General features: G+C 35.1%; 4 protein-coding genes and 1 long non-coding RNA gene across 5 annotated transcripts; 2 read left to right on the top strand and 3 right to left on the bottom strand.

Annotated features, from left to right (window-relative positions):
- Positions 1-210: 210 nt before the first annotated feature.
- On the bottom strand, positions 211-1,698 carry LOC106353518. The gene has a single exon (XM_013793286.3). The coding sequence runs from the start codon at positions 1,380-1,382 to the stop codon at positions 426-428; it is 957 nt and encodes a 318-aa protein (XP_013648740.1). The 5' UTR covers positions 1,383-1,698; the 3' UTR covers positions 211-425.
- A 1,277-nt stretch (positions 1,699-2,975) lies between these two features.
- LOC106353517 (sm-like protein LSM3B) lies at positions 2,976-4,222 on the top strand. Its single transcript, XM_013793285.3, has 3 exons — positions 2,976-3,223; positions 3,436-3,531; positions 3,914-4,222. Exons 1-3 carry the CDS (start codon positions 3,107-3,109, stop codon positions 3,992-3,994), a joined length of 294 nt encoding a protein of 97 aa, XP_013648739.1. The 5' UTR covers positions 2,976-3,106; the 3' UTR covers positions 3,995-4,222.
- On the bottom strand, positions 4,101-10,485 carry LOC106353516 (exocyst complex component SEC5A). The gene is made up of 21 exons (XM_013793284.3): positions 9,962-10,485; positions 9,619-9,773; positions 9,425-9,510; positions 9,116-9,310; positions 8,907-9,034; positions 8,669-8,827; positions 8,433-8,537; positions 8,039-8,113; positions 7,669-7,806; positions 7,391-7,576; positions 7,135-7,263; positions 6,867-6,993; positions 6,572-6,782; positions 6,116-6,231; positions 5,756-5,984; positions 5,476-5,569; positions 5,312-5,389; positions 5,178-5,234; positions 4,899-5,048; positions 4,599-4,814; positions 4,101-4,512 (listed from the first exon to the last, which is right to left on the bottom strand). The coding sequence occupies exons 1-21, from the start codon at positions 10,361-10,363 to the stop codon at positions 4,300-4,302; spliced, it is 3,249 nt and encodes a 1,082-aa protein (XP_013648738.1). The 5' UTR covers positions 10,364-10,485; the 3' UTR covers positions 4,101-4,299.
- A 1,659-nt stretch (positions 10,486-12,144) lies between these two features.
- On the bottom strand, positions 12,145-14,226 carry LOC106356958. The gene is made up of 2 exons (XM_013796664.3): positions 13,234-14,226; positions 12,145-12,634 (listed from the first exon to the last, which is right to left on the bottom strand). The coding sequence occupies exons 1-2, from the start codon at positions 13,660-13,662 to the stop codon at positions 12,344-12,346; spliced, it is 720 nt and encodes a 239-aa protein (XP_013652118.1). The 5' UTR covers positions 13,663-14,226; the 3' UTR covers positions 12,145-12,343.
- A 2,226-nt stretch (positions 14,227-16,452) lies between these two features.
- LOC125588932 lies at positions 16,453-19,712 on the top strand. Its single transcript, XR_007325120.1, has 2 exons — positions 16,453-17,187; positions 17,303-19,712. It is a non-coding gene; the product is annotated as an uncharacterized LOC125588932 (long non-coding RNA).
- Positions 19,713-20,216: the final 504 nt, after the last annotated feature.

The following is a 20,216-nucleotide window of genomic DNA, read 5'->3' on the forward strand; positions in this document are numbered from 1 at the left end:
GTTACTCTCTCTTCTGGTCCCTTTCACTGACTCACTGATACTTACATGACATAATTAAAAGCACACAGAACCACTTCCTATATATGGAAAAAGATAAACCAAGAATGTTACATGAGCATATATGAAAACATATCTTTACCTCCAACTTTTATCTTTATTACAATAAAAAATGCCTAATGGTAACTTAAGCAAACAATTACGATACTGATATATAATTGTGAAAACATATATTTGCCTCAAAATTTTCAACTTTTAGCTTTATTACAATAAATAATGTCTAATGGTGAACTTAAGCAAACATTTAGATACTGACATATAATTGTTACCACTTCTTGATGTAACCACATTGGTCATAATTAGTTTCTTTAATCAAAGCTGAAGCTACGTACATAATTAGATCAAGAAGGTCTAATCTCCAGGGTTCTTCAGAATCTAGCACCCAATTCAACTCCTCTCAATTCCAGTTTCATCTTTTCATTCTCAAGTTTCATATTTTCATTTTCCATCCTCATTATTTGGAGCTTTTGGTCTCTTTTCTGACTAAACCTCTCCCACTTGATTCTTTGTCTCTCGAGCTCCATCAACTCAGCTTGAATCTGGAGCTTGCGTTCTTCTAACTCCAAAGACTTAGACTCGGTCCACTGCTTATGTAAGTGAGGAACATAACCCTCGTTAACATGATTAGGATGACCAAGATCTTCATGGTTCTGGCTTCGTCTTAATCTCTTCAATGCACCACCTAAGGAGACTCCACGATCCCCACAATCCTTTTGAGACATGTTGTGTTCCTCACAGTCGACAAGATCTTCATTTTGGTGTTTCCCATGTCCATCATCATGACTGCATCTGATCCTCAGGGATCGCTGTAACGCAGGGTCATGAGGCAAATTCAACCTGTTCCCATTATGGTACGAGCACATCTCTTCGTAGAAAAGATGTTTTGAGCTCATGATCTTCCTAACTTCATCTTTCTCTTTCTCATCCAAGTAACCAATCTTATCCAAGAGCGCAGGATTCTCAACGACATCGCAACAAGTTCCTCTACCAAGCATCTCATTAAGCTTCTTGTAACGTTTATTAAGATCATTGAACTTATCCTCACATTGCTGCGGCGACACATGGTAACCCCTTTCGTCCATGACTTCAGAAACTGTTCTCCATTTACCTTTCCTTGCATGTTTATGATCGTCCTCATCGAGGTAAGAAAGAGTAGTTATCATCAGCTTCACCATCGTATCCATCCATTTCACACGCCCCCAAGGAGAGCTATTCTTGGACTTGTTATGACCATCACCATCTTCTTCTTGGCTCGTCCATCTATGGCCATTGTTGTACTCGGTCACTGGCAAGTTATCCATAACATTTGGACCAAGATCTCTCATGTAAGAGCCTTGAAAATCTTGATTAGGTTTAATCAAGAACAAGAGAATAATCCGAGAAAACTCTATCAAGCCTAAACTATACAAACTTGGAATGAAGACTCTCAGATTAAACGAATATTAAACTCAAGAGCATAACAGATGATTCTAATTGTTAAACATAAAAGATTGTCAAGCACAAAAAACTGGTAACCAATACTCATCTTTAGAGAAATAGCATTCCAAGCCGAGAATCTAGGGATTTTGAGATGAAACAAGAGAGACAATGCGTGTGGCCAGCACAAATCTTTGAGGATCAAGAAAGAAATTTATATTTGTGACAAATGACAAATGTTATTCATATCCAATGTATCAGAAGATATCTGGGACCCATCTATCAAATTGCTTTTGTTTATTTTCAAACCTTTTAATTTATTTCCATACTTTTTAATGCATGTAGTACAAATCTGAAAGGTGTACGTTTTTAATAAAATAGAAATAAAATTAATGTTTATTTTAAAATTTTAACTATAGTAACAATGACAACTATGAAATTTGTTTCTATATTAGATAAATTTCTCTCCAAATTCAAATTTTAATATTATTAATTTGTATAAAAATATATATTTACTAGTTTTGAATATACAGAAGTAGACATGTAACTTTTCTCTCTTATCTTTTCATACAATTGTGAGTATACACATACAATCTTTCAATAATGAATTATGAAAAATTTAGTGTTATTTAGTTCCCATTTCGTTGGGTATAGACCAATGTTTTTAAAATTGGAATGTTTTGGGTCATGTATCAATATGATTTGATCAGGTTTAATTGGGTTCAACCAAATTCAATTTAATGATATTTTGTCAATAATATGCATATCAAATAAAATATTTCACTAACCAAAATGTTTTAAAAACTTAAAATAACAATCTGAAAATGTAAGACAAATTATAAAATAATTTAATTGTTTAAATCTAAAATCAATACGAAAAAACACATTTGAACTTAATTCTCGATGTCATCATCACTCCAAACCTTCTTCACCTTTAAAACAAATCATGTAAACTAAGTTCTTATTTGTTCGTGTAATGAAAAGCAAGAATAAATACAATGCTTTCTTCTTACAAAAAAAAAAAATACAATGCTTTCTTCTTTTATATAAATTTGGAATTTCGTGAATGTTAATGTTTGAATTATTAAAATCTTCATGGACATGTAATAATTTTTAAATAAAATGAGAAGTAGACATAAACAATACCTTAATGTCAAGATTTATGGTTGTGAACCTTGTGCGAGTTGCATAGACAGGAAAAGAAAAAAATGAGTTACAACGTTGCTTTATTAATTTTTTACAATCTTTATTTATATTTTTTAAAAAGAAAATTTAATTATTTTATTTACAAAACTTTGGTTTACACGCGAACCCTATTTGGCTAATTCCTTGGATTGCTGTTTTCCGGTTTTTAACGGTCTGATACGGATAACCGGTTCAATTTTAGTTGGGTTTTACTATTAACTCAACCCGGACTAGTCTCCGGTTGATGGTTTAAACCGGTTCGACCGTCGGTCCGGTTGAGGTTTAAAAACACTAGTATAAGGCTTTATTTAACTACATGGGCCTTACCCAGAATATTTTTTTTTAAAAAGTGTCTGTAAATAGCCGCCGTGAGATCAGAGTTTGTTGTATCCCGGTCAATAATCGAAACCCTCGGAGAAGGTTTTATTCAGCTGTGAACTTCTTAACAATGTCCGGCGAGGAAGATGCCACTGTAAGGGAGCCACTAGATCTGATTCGTCTGAGTCTAGACGAGAGAATCTATGTCAAGCTCCGCTCAGACCGCGAACTTCGCGGCAAGCTTCACGTACGTTTTCTCTTTGCCCTGAAAGTCTAGGGTTTTTCTTTAGAAAGTTTCGAACTTTAGTTAAGGGCTCTCGTCCTATGGCGATTAGCTGTAAGTCGGTTGTAATGTTTTGATGGATGGAAACCTCAATTTCGGGCAAAGCTGTTAACTTTTGGAAGATTCCGACACTCTTTTTAAGTTAGGTTTGATTTTGTTTTGTTTATCCTGGGCAGGCGTTTGATCAGCATTTGAATATGATTTTGGGTGATGTAGAAGAAGTTATCACAACAGTAGAAATCGATGACGAGACATACGAAGAGATTGTCCGGGTACTTTGCTTTTTTTTTTCCTTAAAACTCAATATGTTTTATGTTATTTTAGTATAGTTTTTGATGGGATATTGGGGGAGTAAATATCTCAAGTTAAGGATGATGATATTATTAGTAGAGAACAAATGTAGAAATGTCTTTTAGCATTCACATTCTTATCGCCAATATAACAATTTTCACCACCAATGAGTCTGTGTACTACATTTACGTAGCTGCCCTAGTTTAGACGCTTAACAAAAATGGAGAGTACTGATTAACTGTTTCTCTGTTATGAAGCCAAGCTCCTTTAGTTGTGCTAGTTTCTGATCTGACTAGGTATAAGTGGTGGGTTTAGTCTTCTGCTGTATATATGATTTGGTTTTGTTGCTATATCTGGTTGCAGACGACAAAGCGCAATATTCAGTTTCTATTTGTTAGAGGAGATGGAGTGATATTGGTGTCTCCACCACTGAGGACAACTTGAGTTGAACATCAAATCTGAAGCCTAAGTTAATCAACTACTGCTTTTAACGAAGATGTCTTTAGTGACTACGTGTCGTTCAAAACACAAAAGGCTTAAAGAAGCTATGTTGCTTTCGAATACTTCTCCTTCTCAACTCCTTTGGTTTAGCTACTTTTCATCGTGGGACCATTCTTGATTACAACCCAAACCATCTGAGTTTTATAAGTAAAGACAAGTTGTTAACAAACATACCAAACAAACAAAGAATTATTGATGCAAAAAAGGCGTTATTTAAAAAGAAAAACCAAAGAATTGGTGGCGTCTTTTTATCTACGTCTCGGTCGGGCATTAACCGGAGAACCTGAGGACTGTGAGCCTCTGTAGTTTCTGCTTGGAGAATCCATCGAGACTCTGTACGCAGTTTTGGGTAGTGTAGGCGTTGGCTCTACCGGGACCGACTCTGCAAAGCATGCCGTGTTCAGACGAGTTCTCTCCATTTCTGCTTGTAGCAATTCGCTTGAGTACTGTTTCGTTAGAGCCTGTTCACAAACACGAGTTCATATTTAGAGAAACTTTGATTAAAACATTGTTGGAAAGATTTTTAAAGGAAATAAAAGATGTTTACGAGGAGGTCATCTGCTGAAACAGAAGATCCTTGTCTGTCATCCGAAACTGTGTCTTCGCTGCCACGAGTTGGTCTGCGGTTATGCCCTGGAGTTGTCTCAACTGCTTCACTGATGCTCTCTATAGCAATCTCCAACACGGTTCCTTGTAGAGTTTTAAGAGACGCGGTTGCATCGCTTGTAAAATACAGATTCAGTACCGTCTCAAAATATTCAAGCTGCAGCAGTTGTTGTGCAAATATCAGAATTAACAATCATGATTCTACAAAGTTTCTCTTATGGTGAAAAGAACAAGAAGTTACCTCAAACATGAGTTGGCAGAAACCGTTTGCATCAATTGAACTCAGATCATTTGTTCTGTTTTCTTCTACAAGACTGAGAAAAGTGTCGACTAGACCTTCGATCAGGACGCCAAGAATCTTGTCCAGCAGTGGTTTTGCACCCGCAAAGACCTGCAGTTTACAAAATTAGTAGGGCTCACACTACAAACATTGTCGTGTCAATGTCACACAAGAGGAAACACAATAAAATATTAAAAGTTTAGAGAAGCACAAATCATTTCTGAATATAAGAAGCAATACCTCTGCATGGACAGCTACAAGAGTGTGCAAGAGCTCAACAGCCGCATCTCGTATTCCCTGACAGAATGAAGCACATATATTAAGTGATTATATTTTTCTTTATAGACATAAAGAGGTGACTGGACATTTCTTACTTTGACTTGAGGTGCTGATCCCCACTGAATACCAGAGTCCAGCAAGTAATTGGTGGCAGCTGTTCTTATCAAATTTGCCTAAATACATGTAAAATTCTCGGAAATTTTCAGTTCCATCTGTAACAAGTTGCGAAAGCATTCTTAGGCAAACCCAGACAAAATACCTTAGCAAAAGTGTAATGCTCGAGAACCTTCTCTCCGAGACCAGAGAAAGACATAATTAGATCTTGAAGATCGCTGCTGTCTTCATCATTGTCCCTGAAAAAAATGAAAATAAAAGAAGCCTTACTCTAGTAAACGTTAACACCATACATCAATTCATCCAGGAGAGGCAAGTTTCTTATTATAAACAGGTTAAGTCATTTAATCACAAACGAGTACCACTTAGAGAAGAGGTAGATAACTATGAAAAGCACTAATGAGGTCAAGTAAGAAAAGACCAACCTAGACTGCAACCAGGTGTATTTGAACTTGTTGTAAAGCTCTGAAGCAAGTTCATCTTTGCAGTAACCTATATTACTTAAGACCATCAACAACCTCCTGTGAGGATCGACAACACTTCCGTAGGTGTTAGCTGATGGTACTTCCTGTTGATCATCAGAATATCCGTTTTTCCAATCCTCTCGTGTTGAAGTGCTTTGGGAAAGATCAGCAGCAATTTGCTCCAGGTGAGCTGATATATGGGGAACACAAATTAGCACATCAAGTTAATAGCTGCATAGTGTGTGCATTTTCCTGCATCCATGCGTCTATCCATGAGGGCATTTGCACATGGATATTATGAAGGATGTTGAAAAGTCGTACCAGCAAAATCGAGAAAGCAGTTAAGAAAAGCCATTCTAACAGATATCAGGATTTCTTCAATCTGCGCAAACATATCTTCTGATTTGGCAGCTTCACCTTTGACAGACAAAATCATCCTGAAAAAAGATACACACAAATCAACATCCAAATGAAGTATCACATCGCACACAAGTCATTGGTAATTATGAACAAGCTTGAGGCAGCCCCTAGAGCAACAACTACTGACTGATATAGTTCTGTTTTATCGAGTGTATAGGGATAAGACTAAAAGCCCTAAGGTATTCTACTGGAAATATAGATTTCTTGAAGAACTAACACAATAAATAGCAAAGACTGGGTTTGCACATATCAACTTCCATGAAAATAAATAAACAGCAATGGTGCCCTCTCTATTTGTAGTACACCAGACAGTGCAACTGTTTTATATACGTTTAACAAAATACACTTGAAACTTACAGATTGATTTGTTCCATCCCGGAGACAATAACTGAACGGAATGCAAGAGGCAAGTATGAGATGGCATATGGAGATCTATTCCTTTCGAGAATAGAAACAGGGACCCACGTCTCCTCCTTTGATATTCCTTCCGTGGATGCCCTCATCCAAGAGCAAAGCCTTTGGATATAAATCTTAGTGATTTCCGCCTGGACTTTTCTTAGTGCGACAACTGCCATAACCAAAACGCATACACAGCAACTCAGTATACTTTAATTTAAACATCAAGCTCAAGCTTCAGGAGAATTTCAAATACCAGCACTGTGGGGAGCTGAATCTTTGGTTTCAAAAGATTGACATGCTTTTGATACTTCGTGAATGGCATCACTCATAAATGGGCGGAGAATGCATGATTCATCAAAATCACAAAATGTGCTGTGAACCTACAACAGCCGTAATCATGAAAAGAGAATATTTAGAACCAAGTTATGGTACATATACGGCGGGGTTTCCCGTTCCAATATGAAGAGAAGCTTCACTGGAAAGGTCAATGAATAGAAAAAATAAAAATAAAAAACAACCACCTTAGCTTCATAGACAGATATAGTCTTGCGTATCATGGCAGCAACTTCTTCCAAAGAATGAGTTGAATACCTTGCCTCTGTGACTTTCTCCTCAGCTTTATTGGCTGAACTATCAGTAACTTGGGAGGACTGGACATATAAGAATTTAAATTTAAATTCAAATGAAGGTATCACCCTCAGCATATGGGATAATAACTACAGAATTAATCTACTCTTGGGGCAGCATAGGTATGTAAGCAGAAAGGACAGCTGATACCTTGGCAAATTTTCCACTGAAAACTGATATAGCTGTTTTCCAAAACAAAGGGATATGATGCACAAGCACAGCAGTCAACCTTTTGATGTATCTCCCCTTCAACGCATCAATCTCTTCGCTGGGAAACTCCACTGATTGTGGGTCAACTTGAACTTCATTATTTTCATTAGAAGAGGCAGCATCTGACTAAACGATTTAAAAACACATATTATCACCTATAGAAGTGAATCTCAAATGGTCTTCAAATGATATTTAGCTATTCTCGTTGTTGGACTCACATATGGAACGACATTTTGTTGAATCTGTTGCCACTTCGCATCCGAGATGGCTCTCTCATGAGTCTCATTCCGCAAAATTTCCACCCTTGCTTCATGGTCATATGTACACTTCTCAAGCAACCCGTGTATTCTATGATTCTGGTAAATTAAAGAGCCCAGCAAGATGGCGTTATGGAGATAACAAAATGATTGTAACCAAAAGTGTGGGAGCCACACATGCTAATAGTGAAGAAAACAATCATAAAGGAAACAAATAAATGTTTTTTACAAGCTAAGCGCCAAGTCAATACTCAAAGTAGATCTATTAGGAAACTGGATACTGCGCAAAACATAGTAAGATGAAGTAGAAGTAATCTTCGAATATACCAACCTCAACATTCAGATAATGCCACACAGGATCTGATTCGGGTTCCAGCTCCAGCAAAAGCCTCACAGTGTTTTCCAGCTAAAATGAAGCAAAATACAGTTAACTTGAATGTGTCAAGCCTGGTTTCTCGAAGTTATCAAGAGGAAGTATGCAGAAATCAAGTAAATGGATCTATAACTAAGGAAAAAAATTAGTCATTTTGATGTACAAACCTGGAAAAAAATTAAAAAGGAAATATTTTAATGCAAGTTAAAACTGATGACAGCAGATAAGATGAACACGAGACTGAAATATTGACTTGATAGCAGTATTGTGCATTTGGTGAATATTTGAATGAAGAATTGTTCAGCGCAATTACTAATTGGCACTAGAATTAAATGAATAATAACTGACATACACTTGTAAAGTCTATCTTTGGATCTTCCATTGACTTGTAAAGAGTGCCTTTAAATTCCAGCATAATTTTCTCAACCTCCTCGAGTACACGCTTGAGTATATTTACCTGAAAACAGCTTGTTTTTCTATGTTGTCAAGAGCTTTGTTATGAAGTAAACAAAATCGTAGTAAAGGAAAAAGATTCAGTGCTTATAAGAAAATGAATAGCATTTGTCTCGAGAGAAAATTTAGGCATACGTGAGAAGGGAGAGCAATAGATTTCGCTTTCTTGTATTCTCGAACAGCCAAATCATATTCACCCTTGCTAATACTGTTACGAATGATACTGGGTAAGTTGAAGAGTGTCCGGAATCTCTGAAGCATTCCTTGTACAGACCTGATTTTCTCAGCTTGAGCCTATAAATAATTGTGAAAAAGGCTTCAAAACAAGTTGAATGAGCGTGGCAGCAAAAATCCAGAATCAGACCACACCAACCTGTCTCTCAAAAAGAGGTTCAAATGCACGAGTGGCCCTTGATGTCACACTTTTCATACAATTGAACAGATGAGTAGTTCCTGACCCTTCTGGATCTGATTCAATCCGCTTCAGTTTTGCCTCAATATCTATTAAGAAAATCAATAGTCTAGATATCAGAATGATAGAAAAAGACAAATCATCCAGTTAGTGAAATAATATATACATACCATCAATTGTTGTTTTACACGAGACGAAGCAATCAAAATTGTCTTTCACCAATTGTTTCTTTTGCAAATTTCGACCCTTTAAGTCACTTTTCAGGCCAAGGGCACCAGCCTCCAAATCTGCTGCACTGGTGTGTTGGTGGATGCGAGAAAGAAACAGCTTCGGATCGAAATTATCAGAGAAGTAAATCAATTTCTCTGCAAATAATCCAAAGAGATTAATAACATTTAGAAAACTAGAAATAGTTCCATTCGATAAGCCCTCCAAAATACCGAAGTTACTTGTAACAGCTACTATTCAACAAGACATACCCCGAAGTGTGTTATCCACTTTCTCAGATTTTGATGGGCTGCCTGACCTCTCAGTGATTAATCTCAATGTCTTGTTGTCTATTATCCTATATAGTACACAAACTCATCGTCAGATAAGTCCTCCCATATCTAATGTCAGAGAATAAAAACCCTGACTTGTTTTCAAGGTAAGCAAAACAAATAAGAGCAATTACCCTAATTTAAGCGGGTCAATACATTCCATCCCACGAGGGAGTGACTGCAAACTAGTGAGAACCACTTTCTTGCCAGGTGCAGGTGACTTATCCTCTAGTTTCTGAACCACAGGTGCAGTTCTTGATTCCCGCATATCACGAACCCTACGTGCAAGCTGCCATAAAAGAATGTCATCGAAATTAACACGAAATGCACATCTCTCTAACTGAATTCCACATAACGTCATCCTTCTAACTTCTACCATGACTAATGACCTTGAGTTTAGGCTCTCTAACATCAAATCCACTCAATAAACTAAGGATAAACATTCACATACCAACTTGAATCAAACAGAAAACGTACCTCAGCTTCATTGACGCGTTTCCAGCAATCAGGCTCCTCACCATCCCAAGCCCCATCATCCTCCTTCTTCGCTCTCCCTCCTCTCTCCCTCACATCGCTGCCTCTCCCTTTCCCCGCGCCACCACCACCCGTCTCCCGATCCCTCTCCAAGTCATCGTCCCCGCTCGAAATGCTGAGCAATTCCACCTCCGACTCATCGTCGTCGTCCATCGAAGGCTTCCGAACAGCCGCGGCCGCCGCGGATTTCTTCGGAGGAGCGGGCTTCTGCTGACGCGGCTGCTGCACTAGATTGGCGACGGGCTTGCGGGAAGAAGAGGAAGGAGGCTTCTGGTAGGTGAGATCTCTCTGAGATTGCTCCTTCAACGCCATTTGAAGAAGCTCGTCTTCGTCGTCGCTGGACATGATTCGCTGTTCAGATGATGATGATCGCTTGAGCTCTTCTAATCGTTGAGATCTGACGAGAGGTTTCGATTAGTTTCGGAGACTCCAGTTTTGTGATTTTGTGCGACTTTTTTTTTTTTTTTTTTTTTTTTTTGTTTCCGGATATATATTTGCAAAAACTAGAAATAAAGTTGCAAAGCTCTTGTTCGAACTTGTGAACTTGATGGTTCATAAATAAACCAAATTATTACTTTAATTTTGTATTTAAATAAAATAAAATATTTTTCTTTTACTGTCCATTTATTAAGTTTTGCTTATGTAATTATTAAACACAGATGTTATAAAATATTTTGTTAAGTGTCAGCGACAGAAACCCAAAGATATACATTCAAAATTTACACTCGATAACAAAATAAAATAAGTAAAATTATACTTCTTTAGTTAATGATGTTTTGTTCCTGTGCATATGTATTAAAAATTTTAATTTTCTAAAACATATCATTCAAAATATAATTTAAACTTTATTTATTTAATTATAACTAAGACGATAAAAATATAATTGATTACATGATTTTTATAAAATTACGTTGATATGTAAAAACATTTTATATTGTGAGATAATAAAGTTACTCTATTCAAAATGAGAGAATATATTATTTATATTAGAAAATTGAAAGGTAAATTTTCTTTAAAATCAAAATTTAATATTATCTATAATTTATATAAACATATATAATATATATAACTTATATATCTATATGTAGTACTGTATTTTAAAAAATATTGAATTCATTTCTAGTGATTACTTTTATTTTTAAAATATTAGTATTATATGACTTTGCGATTTATTTAAAATGAAATAAACCATGACCCTGCGATTTTGGTGGTTGACATTATGCATGAGTTAAGGACATGAGTATTGGTAGTTTTTTTTTACTGAATCTGTCTTATTAAAAAATAATACAAAAAAATAAAAAAAATAAGAAAATTTGGGAGAAGAGAAGAGAGAAACGTTTTCGTTTGAAAGATTCAAGTTAGTTTTTAAACATTTGTCACTTATTTAGTGGTCTGTATTTATATTTATTTTTTTGTGGGTAGAACCGGTCCGATTGTAACTCGTTGAAGAAGCCGAATCCGATCCAATTTAAAACCCGGATTTAAGAAAAACAGGTAAAACCAGCTAAAAACGGGTAAAACTAATGATCCGGGTCAAATTCAAAATCTTTTTTCAAAAAATCAACATATAATAAAGAGAGTATTGACCCAATATACCAAGATGGGTCGAAAATTTGCAAAGTACCCAATTCAGAAAAGAACCCACCAACACTGTTTATATTTGTGTGCCATCTGACATTTTTACCCCTGCGTAGATTACACGTACGGGAGAGAAGGTGAAACAGTTGGATTTTACGATATCTCCGAAGTACAGATTGAATCGGCGTGAAATCTCCAAGTACAAGCTTAGGTTCCTGTTGAAGGGGTAGGTCTCCAGCTATCTCACCCCCATCCACTCGTTGTGTTAGAGAGGCGTGTAGAGTACAAATCGATATCTTCGGAAAATCGGTGAAAAGATCTAGTTGTAGCAGAGAATGGGGGTTCGTAAAGGTTATCCCCGAATGTTTAGGGTTTTCGATTTTCTATTTAAAGGATGCATGCGATGTCATAAATGTCAACATGATTGGGTAGAGAGAAAACGAAGACTGTTAAAGAGAGACACAATAAGTTGGAGAACTCCTTTTACAATAGTCGTTATCCCTTCGTTTAAGGTTTGTACTTCTACTTTATTCTTTTGCCATTTATGGTGCTTGGGTTCAATCATTTATATTTATGTCTTAGTTTATATATTGATCTCAGGTGTATAAATTAACTGTTGTAATTTTTCAGATAACTAGATTATCATGGGGCAGCTTGTTAATCTGGTCGTTGGCGTGTGGGAGCAAGTTGGTAGTGGTGGATGGTTGTTCTTAGAGGATCCAACTGAACGTAAATATGCGGCTGGTATCAGGAGAATCCGGCTGGTTCACCAGCGTCACTGGCGTCAGTATCTGGAGAATCCGGCTGGTTCTCTCGTTCCTTTCTCTCTTTTGTCTCTTTATATTTTTGTTTTCTCTCTGCTCTCATACGGACCAGGTCAGCTGCAGTTAGGCCTCCAACAAACATTGTGTTCTTAAATGTGTAGTCTTCTTTAATTAGACGGACAAGTTCATCCACCACGACGTCAACAACCTCGTCATCCCAAGTAAGGTCATCCGAGGAGTGTGATGTATCCTCAAAGAATGATATCACCTCTGTCTGCTAACATAAACAACCAAATATTATGGGTTACAATTCATAATAGTTACCAATCAGTAGTGGTGGTCACAATGATTTTTTACGGCAAGCTAACATCCATTTTCAGTGCACAAGTACTCTCTAATCATAGAGGTAACCGCTATTACTATCATTACAAGTTAACGATCATTATCGTTACCAAATTAGCAGTGTTGGCTACAGAAGATACTATCTGCAAAATTAACCTTGTATGTGCTTGCTGTCTAATCCTATTGGTAACTGCTATATCTATAAGTATCAGCTAACAAGCATTGTAGTGAACTGAGCTACCAGCTAACAAACAACATAGCGACTATACCATGGTCGTAGCATCTTGATTACCTGACCTAACCACTAACAAACAACATAGCGACAGTTTCGTTTTATTCCTCTTTACACCACACCTCAGAAAACGACACCTAATGATAGCACCATACTAGTAGGAGCAAGATGAAAAATTAGCGGCCAAGCTGAGCCTAAATTCCAATAAGAAATTCTCATCTACCTTCCAAAGTTGAGAGGATACTACTTATTAGTGCATGCTAATAAAACTAATAGTTGTTAATTAGCCAGAAACTGACCTTTTCATCTTCGTCCAACGCTTTTACATGTGCTGGATTCACGCAATAGCGAACTGCTGCTGCAGGTGTGGCTGGTTTTATGACAGCTTCGTCTTCTTCCTCATCGGCTTGCGAGTCGCCGCATCCAGTTTCTGATTCAGAGTCTGACTCTATCACCACCACAGGTTCCGGCTGCGGAACCACCTCTTTTATCTGCGGCACTGCCTCCATGAACACAAGTTGAATAGCATCCAAAAACCCGGGTAATGCAACGCTTGTTTGAGATAGTAGGATCTCATCTTTCTTCTTGATCCCAGTGACTAGCATCTCGAACGCGACCCTACCCCATGGGAATGCCAGAAATTCTTCCAAGTCTCGTATCATTTCAACAAGCTCTGGAATGATTCGGGGGAAATGAGACGTCGGGAGAAGCACACGCAAGGCATGCATATTTCAATCGGGTCTTGCGGTTCTTCACTGCCCTTTTTTTTAGCATCTCTATTGCTAGATCTACGAGGCAGAACTTGAGTGATCCAAACAATTCTCCCCATTCAAGTTTCTCCTTTGTTGGATTCTTCTTTTTCCTCTTGTTGTTTTTAGGAGGAATCTTTTTGCAGTTGAGCCCGGTAACACGAGAAAACTCATGAAGTGACATCCTTACAAGCTTTCCGTCGAAGAGGAACCAAATCTCGTATTTTTTCTTCACACGGAGGATACAAACGATGACGAACTGGCCAAAACTACCGGAAAAGGAACGATTCTCTGCTTGAGATATAATCTTCCCAAACGTCCTATTACGAAAAAATTCGACCTCTTCTGGATCTAAAGCATCGAGTATGGTTTTGATTCTCTTGGGTTTGTGGTATGTGTTCACCCTCTCGCCGTTGGGTTCTTCACCTCTGGAAGTCTTAGATTTTCCATTTTTGGGAATTTTTAAGACTTTTCTCTGTATGTTGAGAGAGAATTGTAGATTAATGGCTGGAAAATGAAGAGATTTTGGGGAAAAGGACAGGTTTGATAGTGACTTTAAACAGCCAAGTATTGATAAACGTAATTCTTGCCTTTTCCTTTACCCCGTTTGTAATTTTGAGTCTCGGTGAAGTCCAATGCATGTGATGTAGGTTAGCGTCTTAGGTTGTAGGTTCTGACAAAAAATCTAAGATATGGATGGTGCGAGTGTGTAGGGGTGTTTCGATATTAAAAAAAGTGTAACAGTGCAGTGGGTAATCTCTTAATTTTTCAATTTTTTGTGTGCACATAGCCTAAATTCTCTATAATAAATGTGCTTTCAATTATTATTAAAATTTAATATTTCATATTTAATGTTTGACTATCACTATTTAATTAGTTTTCTATTTAATTCTATTTTCTTAAGAAAGAATGTAAACAATAATCTTTTTTTGGCTTTCATATACTATTTTCATTTTTTCCTTATTAATAAAGTTTGAGACTTTAGTTGTAAGAATAAATAAATATGGTAATTTGAAAGATTAATCATTTGTTTTTTATCAATTTTAATTTACATAGTATTTACTTATTTACTGTATATTTTTAGATTTATGATTATTGTTTATTTTTGTAGTTAATAAAAAGAGAATAAAGAACATATCATAGGTAGAAATATTTTTTTAGATTTGAACCGATCCAACTAATTAACTAGTAGCTATACCGAATTAGTATCCGGTTCTGTTTTTAAAACATTGTCTAAATCTATTAAGAATGAGAGATGCATAGTTCATTGTTGCATTGGATAAGGTGAGACTGTTTGTCATTCTGCTGGATTAATGTTTTGTTCTCTGTTGTTAGGTACCGTGTTGAAAATTAATTCTTCTAGGTGGATAGGCTATATTATTTTTTTGACTGAAGGTGGATAGGCGGCTATATGGATGGAAGACATGCAAGAATGCTCCTATCATGAGGTAATGAAGCCGCAAACTAAAATAAATTATAAATGAATTTAACATGAGGCTCGCTGAGCTAGAACATGTTCATTGGCATGGCAATATCCAGAGAGGGATTCTCATAACAAAAATAATAGAAGATGAAGTAAGAGAATGAAAAGAAATTCTCAGATGAATTTAAAAAATTCATGAGAACCTCCAACACTACTTGTCCTTTGTTTTATTGTTCTTTTCTTCTTTTCAGATTAAATAATCAGGTGGTTTTGGCTTATTGATAAAAGAGTTTCAGCTGGAACTTCCGTTTTGGGTTCGATTTCTTTTGACTATCCGTAGACGGCTTAAGTGGACTCGTGGTGATTATTCTTAATGTTTGACTATCACTATACATATTTAATGTTTGACTATCACTATTTAATTAGTTTTCTATTTCATTCTATTTTCTTAAAAAAGAATGTAAACAATAATCTCTTTTTGGCTTTCATATACTATTTTCATTTTTTCCATATTAATAAAGTTTGAGACTTTAGTTGTAAGAATAAATAAATATGGTAATTTGAAAGATTAATCATTTGTTTTTTTTATCAATTTTAATTTACATAGTATTCACTTATTTACTGTATATTTTTAGATTTATGATTATTGTTTATTTTTGTAGTTAATAAAAAGAGAATAAAGAACATATCATAGGTAGAAATATTTTTTTAGATTTGTATAGTTTATATATATGACTATATATACATTAAATTTTTAGAAAATAGAAAATCTGGTTCGACCGATTGAACCGATCCAACTAATTAACTAGTAGCTATACCGAGTTAGTATCCGGTTCTGTTTTTAAAACATTGTCTAAATCTATTAAGAATGAGAGATGCATAGTTCATTGTTGCATTGGATAAGGTGAGACTGTTTGTCATTCTGCTGGATTAGTGTTTTGTTCTCTGTTGTTAGGTACCGTGTTGAAAATTAATTCTTCTAGGTGGATAGGCTATATTATTTTTTTGACTGAAGGTGGATAGGCGGCTATATGGATGGAAGACATGCAAGAATGCTCCTATCGTGAGGTAATGAAGCCGCAAACTAAAATAAATTATAAATGAATTTAACATGAGGCTCGCTGAACTAGAACATGTTCATTGGCATGGCAATATCCAGAGAGGGATTCTCATAACAAAAATAATAGAAGATGAAGTAAGAGAATGAAAAGAAATTTTCAGATGAATTTAAAAAATTCATGAGAACCTCCAACGCTACTTGTCCTTTGTTTTATTGTTTTTTTTCTTCTTTTCAAATTAAATAATCAGGTGGTTTTGGTTTATTGGTAAAAGAGTTTCAGCTGGAACTTCTGTTTCGGGTTCGATTTCTTTTGACTATCCGTAGACGGCTTAAGTGGACTCGTGGTGATTATTCTTTGGGCCTAGAAAGTCTTTGAAATCACGTTACGATTATAAAAAAAAAATAAAAATAATAATTGTCTAACAAATTATCTTTAAATATAGATTTATTGCAACCTACTCAATGGGATTTTTAGCAATGAGGTTACTCTATACGTCTAAAGTTTCTTATGCATGGCTTGATCTAGAAATTTTTACTCTCTAGAACACATTCTCAGTTTCTAATTACATACAAAGACACTTATCACATGTCACACACTTTCTCTATGGGTAATGTTTTCCATACCCTCAACTAAAGAATAACTACATATTTCTAACTAAACAAACCAAAACCACTTTCCATGCAACCAAACAAAAATTAAATAAACAATTAAAAAAAGAAACATTTATTCTCTCTTCAGGACCACTTTCGATTTACAGATTCACTTTCCCCAATTCAATAACCCTAATTTTTGAAATCCTTTCTTTCTTCTTCCTTAATATCGCATACCACATGGATTCTTAATATTCGCCGCTTGATTCTGCATTTAGCACTCCATCTTTACTTGTTTTGTTCTAATTCCTCGATTTTCGTCTTTCAGTTAGTTATTTCGCTCATCTGTCTCGAATCATGACGAAATCAAAGTCAAAGAAGAAAGGGAAGCTTCCTTCGCATCCAGCCGCACAACAAAACGAAATCAGAGGTTAGTATTTTGTCCTTTTGTACTATTGTTTCATTGACAAAAAAAATTGTTTTTTTTCAAATCTCAGATTTTGCTTTAAATTGAAAAATAACTCAGGTTCCTCTTTCAAATATAGGAACCCTTCAACATGATCCCCGTCTCCCCCACGAGATTATTTGCAACTGACAGGTACCCCAACAAGCATCTGGACAAGCGTCCACACTTCGTCTGTCCACAACACTTTTGTTTATATCCACATATATATATATCTTCATTTTGTGTAAGCCTCTTTCATCTAAGTTCTTTGTAACATCTTTAGTTCCTGGATACCATTTTAATTGTTGTATCGTCTTCCTTTAATTCTAACTAGTTTTGTGTACATATATGTACATTCCCTTCTGTCCACACATACGTGTCTCTATTTACCGTCCACACGTTTTCCGCCCATGTCTACATTTTTTGTATAAATTTTAAATATAAAAATATATATGTGAAAATAGATGTTAAAACGTAGAGAAAAAAAATTGTAATTTATTGTAAAAATTATTTTTATAAATAAACTACCAGAATAACTACTATAAAAAAACCAAGTTCTAACTAAAAAATCACTAACTAAACTAGACTTAACGAAATACACAATCACCACGTGAGACTCATTTTACTAGGCAGAGGGCATTAGATAGAAACAAAATCAAACTTATTTTGGTCTCCACTAACTAGACACAAAACGTTAAAACTTTTTTCCTTGTTTTAGTTAAGCCAATGAATGGTATATATGTCCAGCAGTTACCAGCTGTAAGGAGAAAGTGCATCTCCAGCACAAAGTGTCCTAGACAAAAATATGTCCCATTGGGTAATGCACTCCTTGATCTATCACTTTGTGTATGTATTATTCAAAATTCGAATTATGGTGTTTCGTTGGTATTACAGATTATAATCCATTTCTAGGAGCAAGGTCTTTTAAAAAAAAAAAAAGGAGCAAGGTCTTAGCGCTGAGCTTTACTTCAAGAATAAAGAAATGGGAGAAACTTTCAGTATTATTCCTACTAGTGCTATTACGTATGAATTTCTGTTTATTATTATTATTATTTTTTTTTTTTGAAAAAGGGCTATCTGTTTATTATTTTCAATTTCCAGACAACAGACATCCATCCTAAACAGTTGGTTAACTTTGGTTCTTGGTACCAAAGAGGAGAAAAAGAAGGAATCAGCCGATGAAGCCGTCTTTTCCATGTGTCCTGTTATTTTACTTGTTTTCATAATTATGTTTTTATGATATTTGTTTTTATTTATTTTTCATATGTTTTATCATTTAACGTAGATATTACTTTATTCTGTAGTTCAAGAGTAATTAATTTTTCAGAATTTGCAAAATTTTGTCATTTCTATTTTTAAAGTATTTTTTTTTGCTATAACATTAGCAACTAGGTACGATGATTAAATAAAAATCAGTGGAACCATACTTCGAGTGGTTTATTGAATAAAATGTAGAGTATAAGATTTAAACTTTTAATGTTTAAAAAACATCTTAAACTTTTTATTTTCAAAAAAAAACAAAAAAAAATTATCTTAAACTTTTACTTGTTTAGAATCTTTAGGCATAAGCATGTGCTCGGAATTTTTAGCTTGTTCAGAAAATCTTAACTATTTTGAATTGCCACTCTAACTCAGTAAGTGGTCAGCACGACAATATACAATGAACAATTCAAAAACTGTCAGCACGAAAGGTCCCACAAATATATAGGTACTTGGTTCGAGATCTTAAACTAAAATTTAGTTGGATGACAAAAAAAACTAAAATTTAGTTAATCCAAACATTTAAGTGAATATAAATTAGAATAAAGTGAGTATATGAATTGATTGAACATTACAAGAATAATATACAGAATGAAATTGTTTTATTTAATTAGATCCCGTATGCCTTCTACTCTACATATAACTGAATATAATATTTAGCCAATATACATATTTTAGAGCAATTTTATTGGTAGTCTCAAACAAAGTTTCTAAACATTAAAAAATAAAAAAAAAGTAGAGAGAGAATGAAAAAATTGTAGAAAGAAAAGGAATGAATTTGTCGAGGGATTTACTGCAGTGAAAAGCTATATTGACACTAGTGGTGGACACTGGCTTCCAACGAGCTATTACTTTGATTTTAACATCGTTTGATTAACTATGCTTCTGAATGATAACGGACCGCACCGCACCGTCGTTAGCAGTAAAAAAAATCTCTACATATAAATTTATATGTTTTTGTTACTATTCAAAGCGCATTGCAACTATTCCATTCAGAGCCATATGAATTAACGTGTCCAAATCCTCGTCATGATCTTGATCTTGTTGAGGGATCATTTGCATCAAGTTAGAGTGAGAAACTATATTGACACTAGTGGTGGACAGGTACGTTGACAGTATATTTGGATCCATTCTCCACCTACCATTCTCCATAGTCTTTTTTTAATTCCTCACATTTTTTTCACTAATTTCCATTTTAATTATTTTTTTTATAAAACCAATTCCACCTAATTTTTTTTTTTATTAATTATGCCCAATGATGTGTTATGAACCTTTTTTCCAACCAATTTAATAAGAAATTCTCCAGTTCCAACAAAATGATGTTAGGTCATGTCCATTACTAAAATGAAAAAGTATCTAAAAATTATATGATAAAATAATAAAATTGGGTATATAAAGTATGTATCTAAAAATCTATACACTTTCTAGTTTTAAAATACTCATTTTATATTTTATACTTATTTAGTATTATATAAATTTTAAGATATCCACCCTCATTCTTGCATGTTAAAAAGTTCGAGTACAAGTTGAATGCCAAAATGTTCAGCTAGGCCTGGGCATAAAATCCGGAACCCGAAATCCGAACCGAACTCGAACCGAAAAACCCGACCTGTTATCCGACCCGAAACGTAAAAATATCCGAACGGAATCTTGTAGGGTGGTACAAAAAATATCCGAACCCGAAGTGTTATTAACCGAACCCGAACGGATAACCCAAAAAATCCGAAATTAATAGTCAATATAAATATTTTGAA

Source organism: Brassica napus, chromosome C6, assembly GCF_020379485.1.
Source record: "Brassica napus cultivar Da-Ae chromosome C6, Da-Ae, whole genome shotgun sequence".
Taxonomy (NCBI): domain Eukaryota; kingdom Viridiplantae; phylum Streptophyta; class Magnoliopsida; order Brassicales; family Brassicaceae; genus Brassica; species Brassica napus.

Bases quoted from the DNA above. Each gene is read 5' to 3' on its own strand.
- LOC106353518 (XM_013793286.3), bottom strand. From the start codon at position 1,382: ATGAGAGATCTTGGTCCAAATGTTATGGATAACTTGCCAGTGACCGAG.
- LOC106353517 (XM_013793285.3), top strand. From the start codon at position 3,107: ATGTCCGGCGAGGAAGATGCCACTGTAAGGGAGCCACTAGATCTGATT. The intron at 3,224-3,435 runs GTACGTTTTCTC...TATCCTGGGCAG, and splicing joins AACTTCGCGGCAAGCTTCAC to GCGTTTGATCAGCATTTGAA. The intron at 3,532-3,913 runs GTACTTTGCTTT...ATCTGGTTGCAG, and splicing joins CATACGAAGAGATTGTCCGG to ACGACAAAGCGCAATATTCA.
- LOC106353516 (XM_013793284.3), bottom strand. From the start codon at position 10,363: ATGTCCAGCGACGACGAAGACGAGCTTCTTCAAATGGCGTTGAAGGAG. The intron at 8,538-8,668 runs GTATGCCTAAAT...AGCTGTTTTCAG, and splicing joins CTATTGCTCTCCCTTCTCAC to GTAAATATACTCAAGCGTGT. The intron at 4,815-4,898 runs GTAACTTCTTGT...CAACTGCTGCAG, and splicing joins TCTGCCAACTCATGTTTGAG to CTTGAATATTTTGAGACGGT.
- LOC106356958 (XM_013796664.3), bottom strand. From the start codon at position 13,662: ATGCATGCCTTGCGTGTGCTTCTCCCGACGTCTCATTTCCCCCGAATC. The intron at 12,635-13,233 runs GTCAGTTTCTGG...TTATGTTAGCAG, and splicing joins CGTTGGACGAAGATGAAAAG to ACAGAGGTGATATCATTCTT.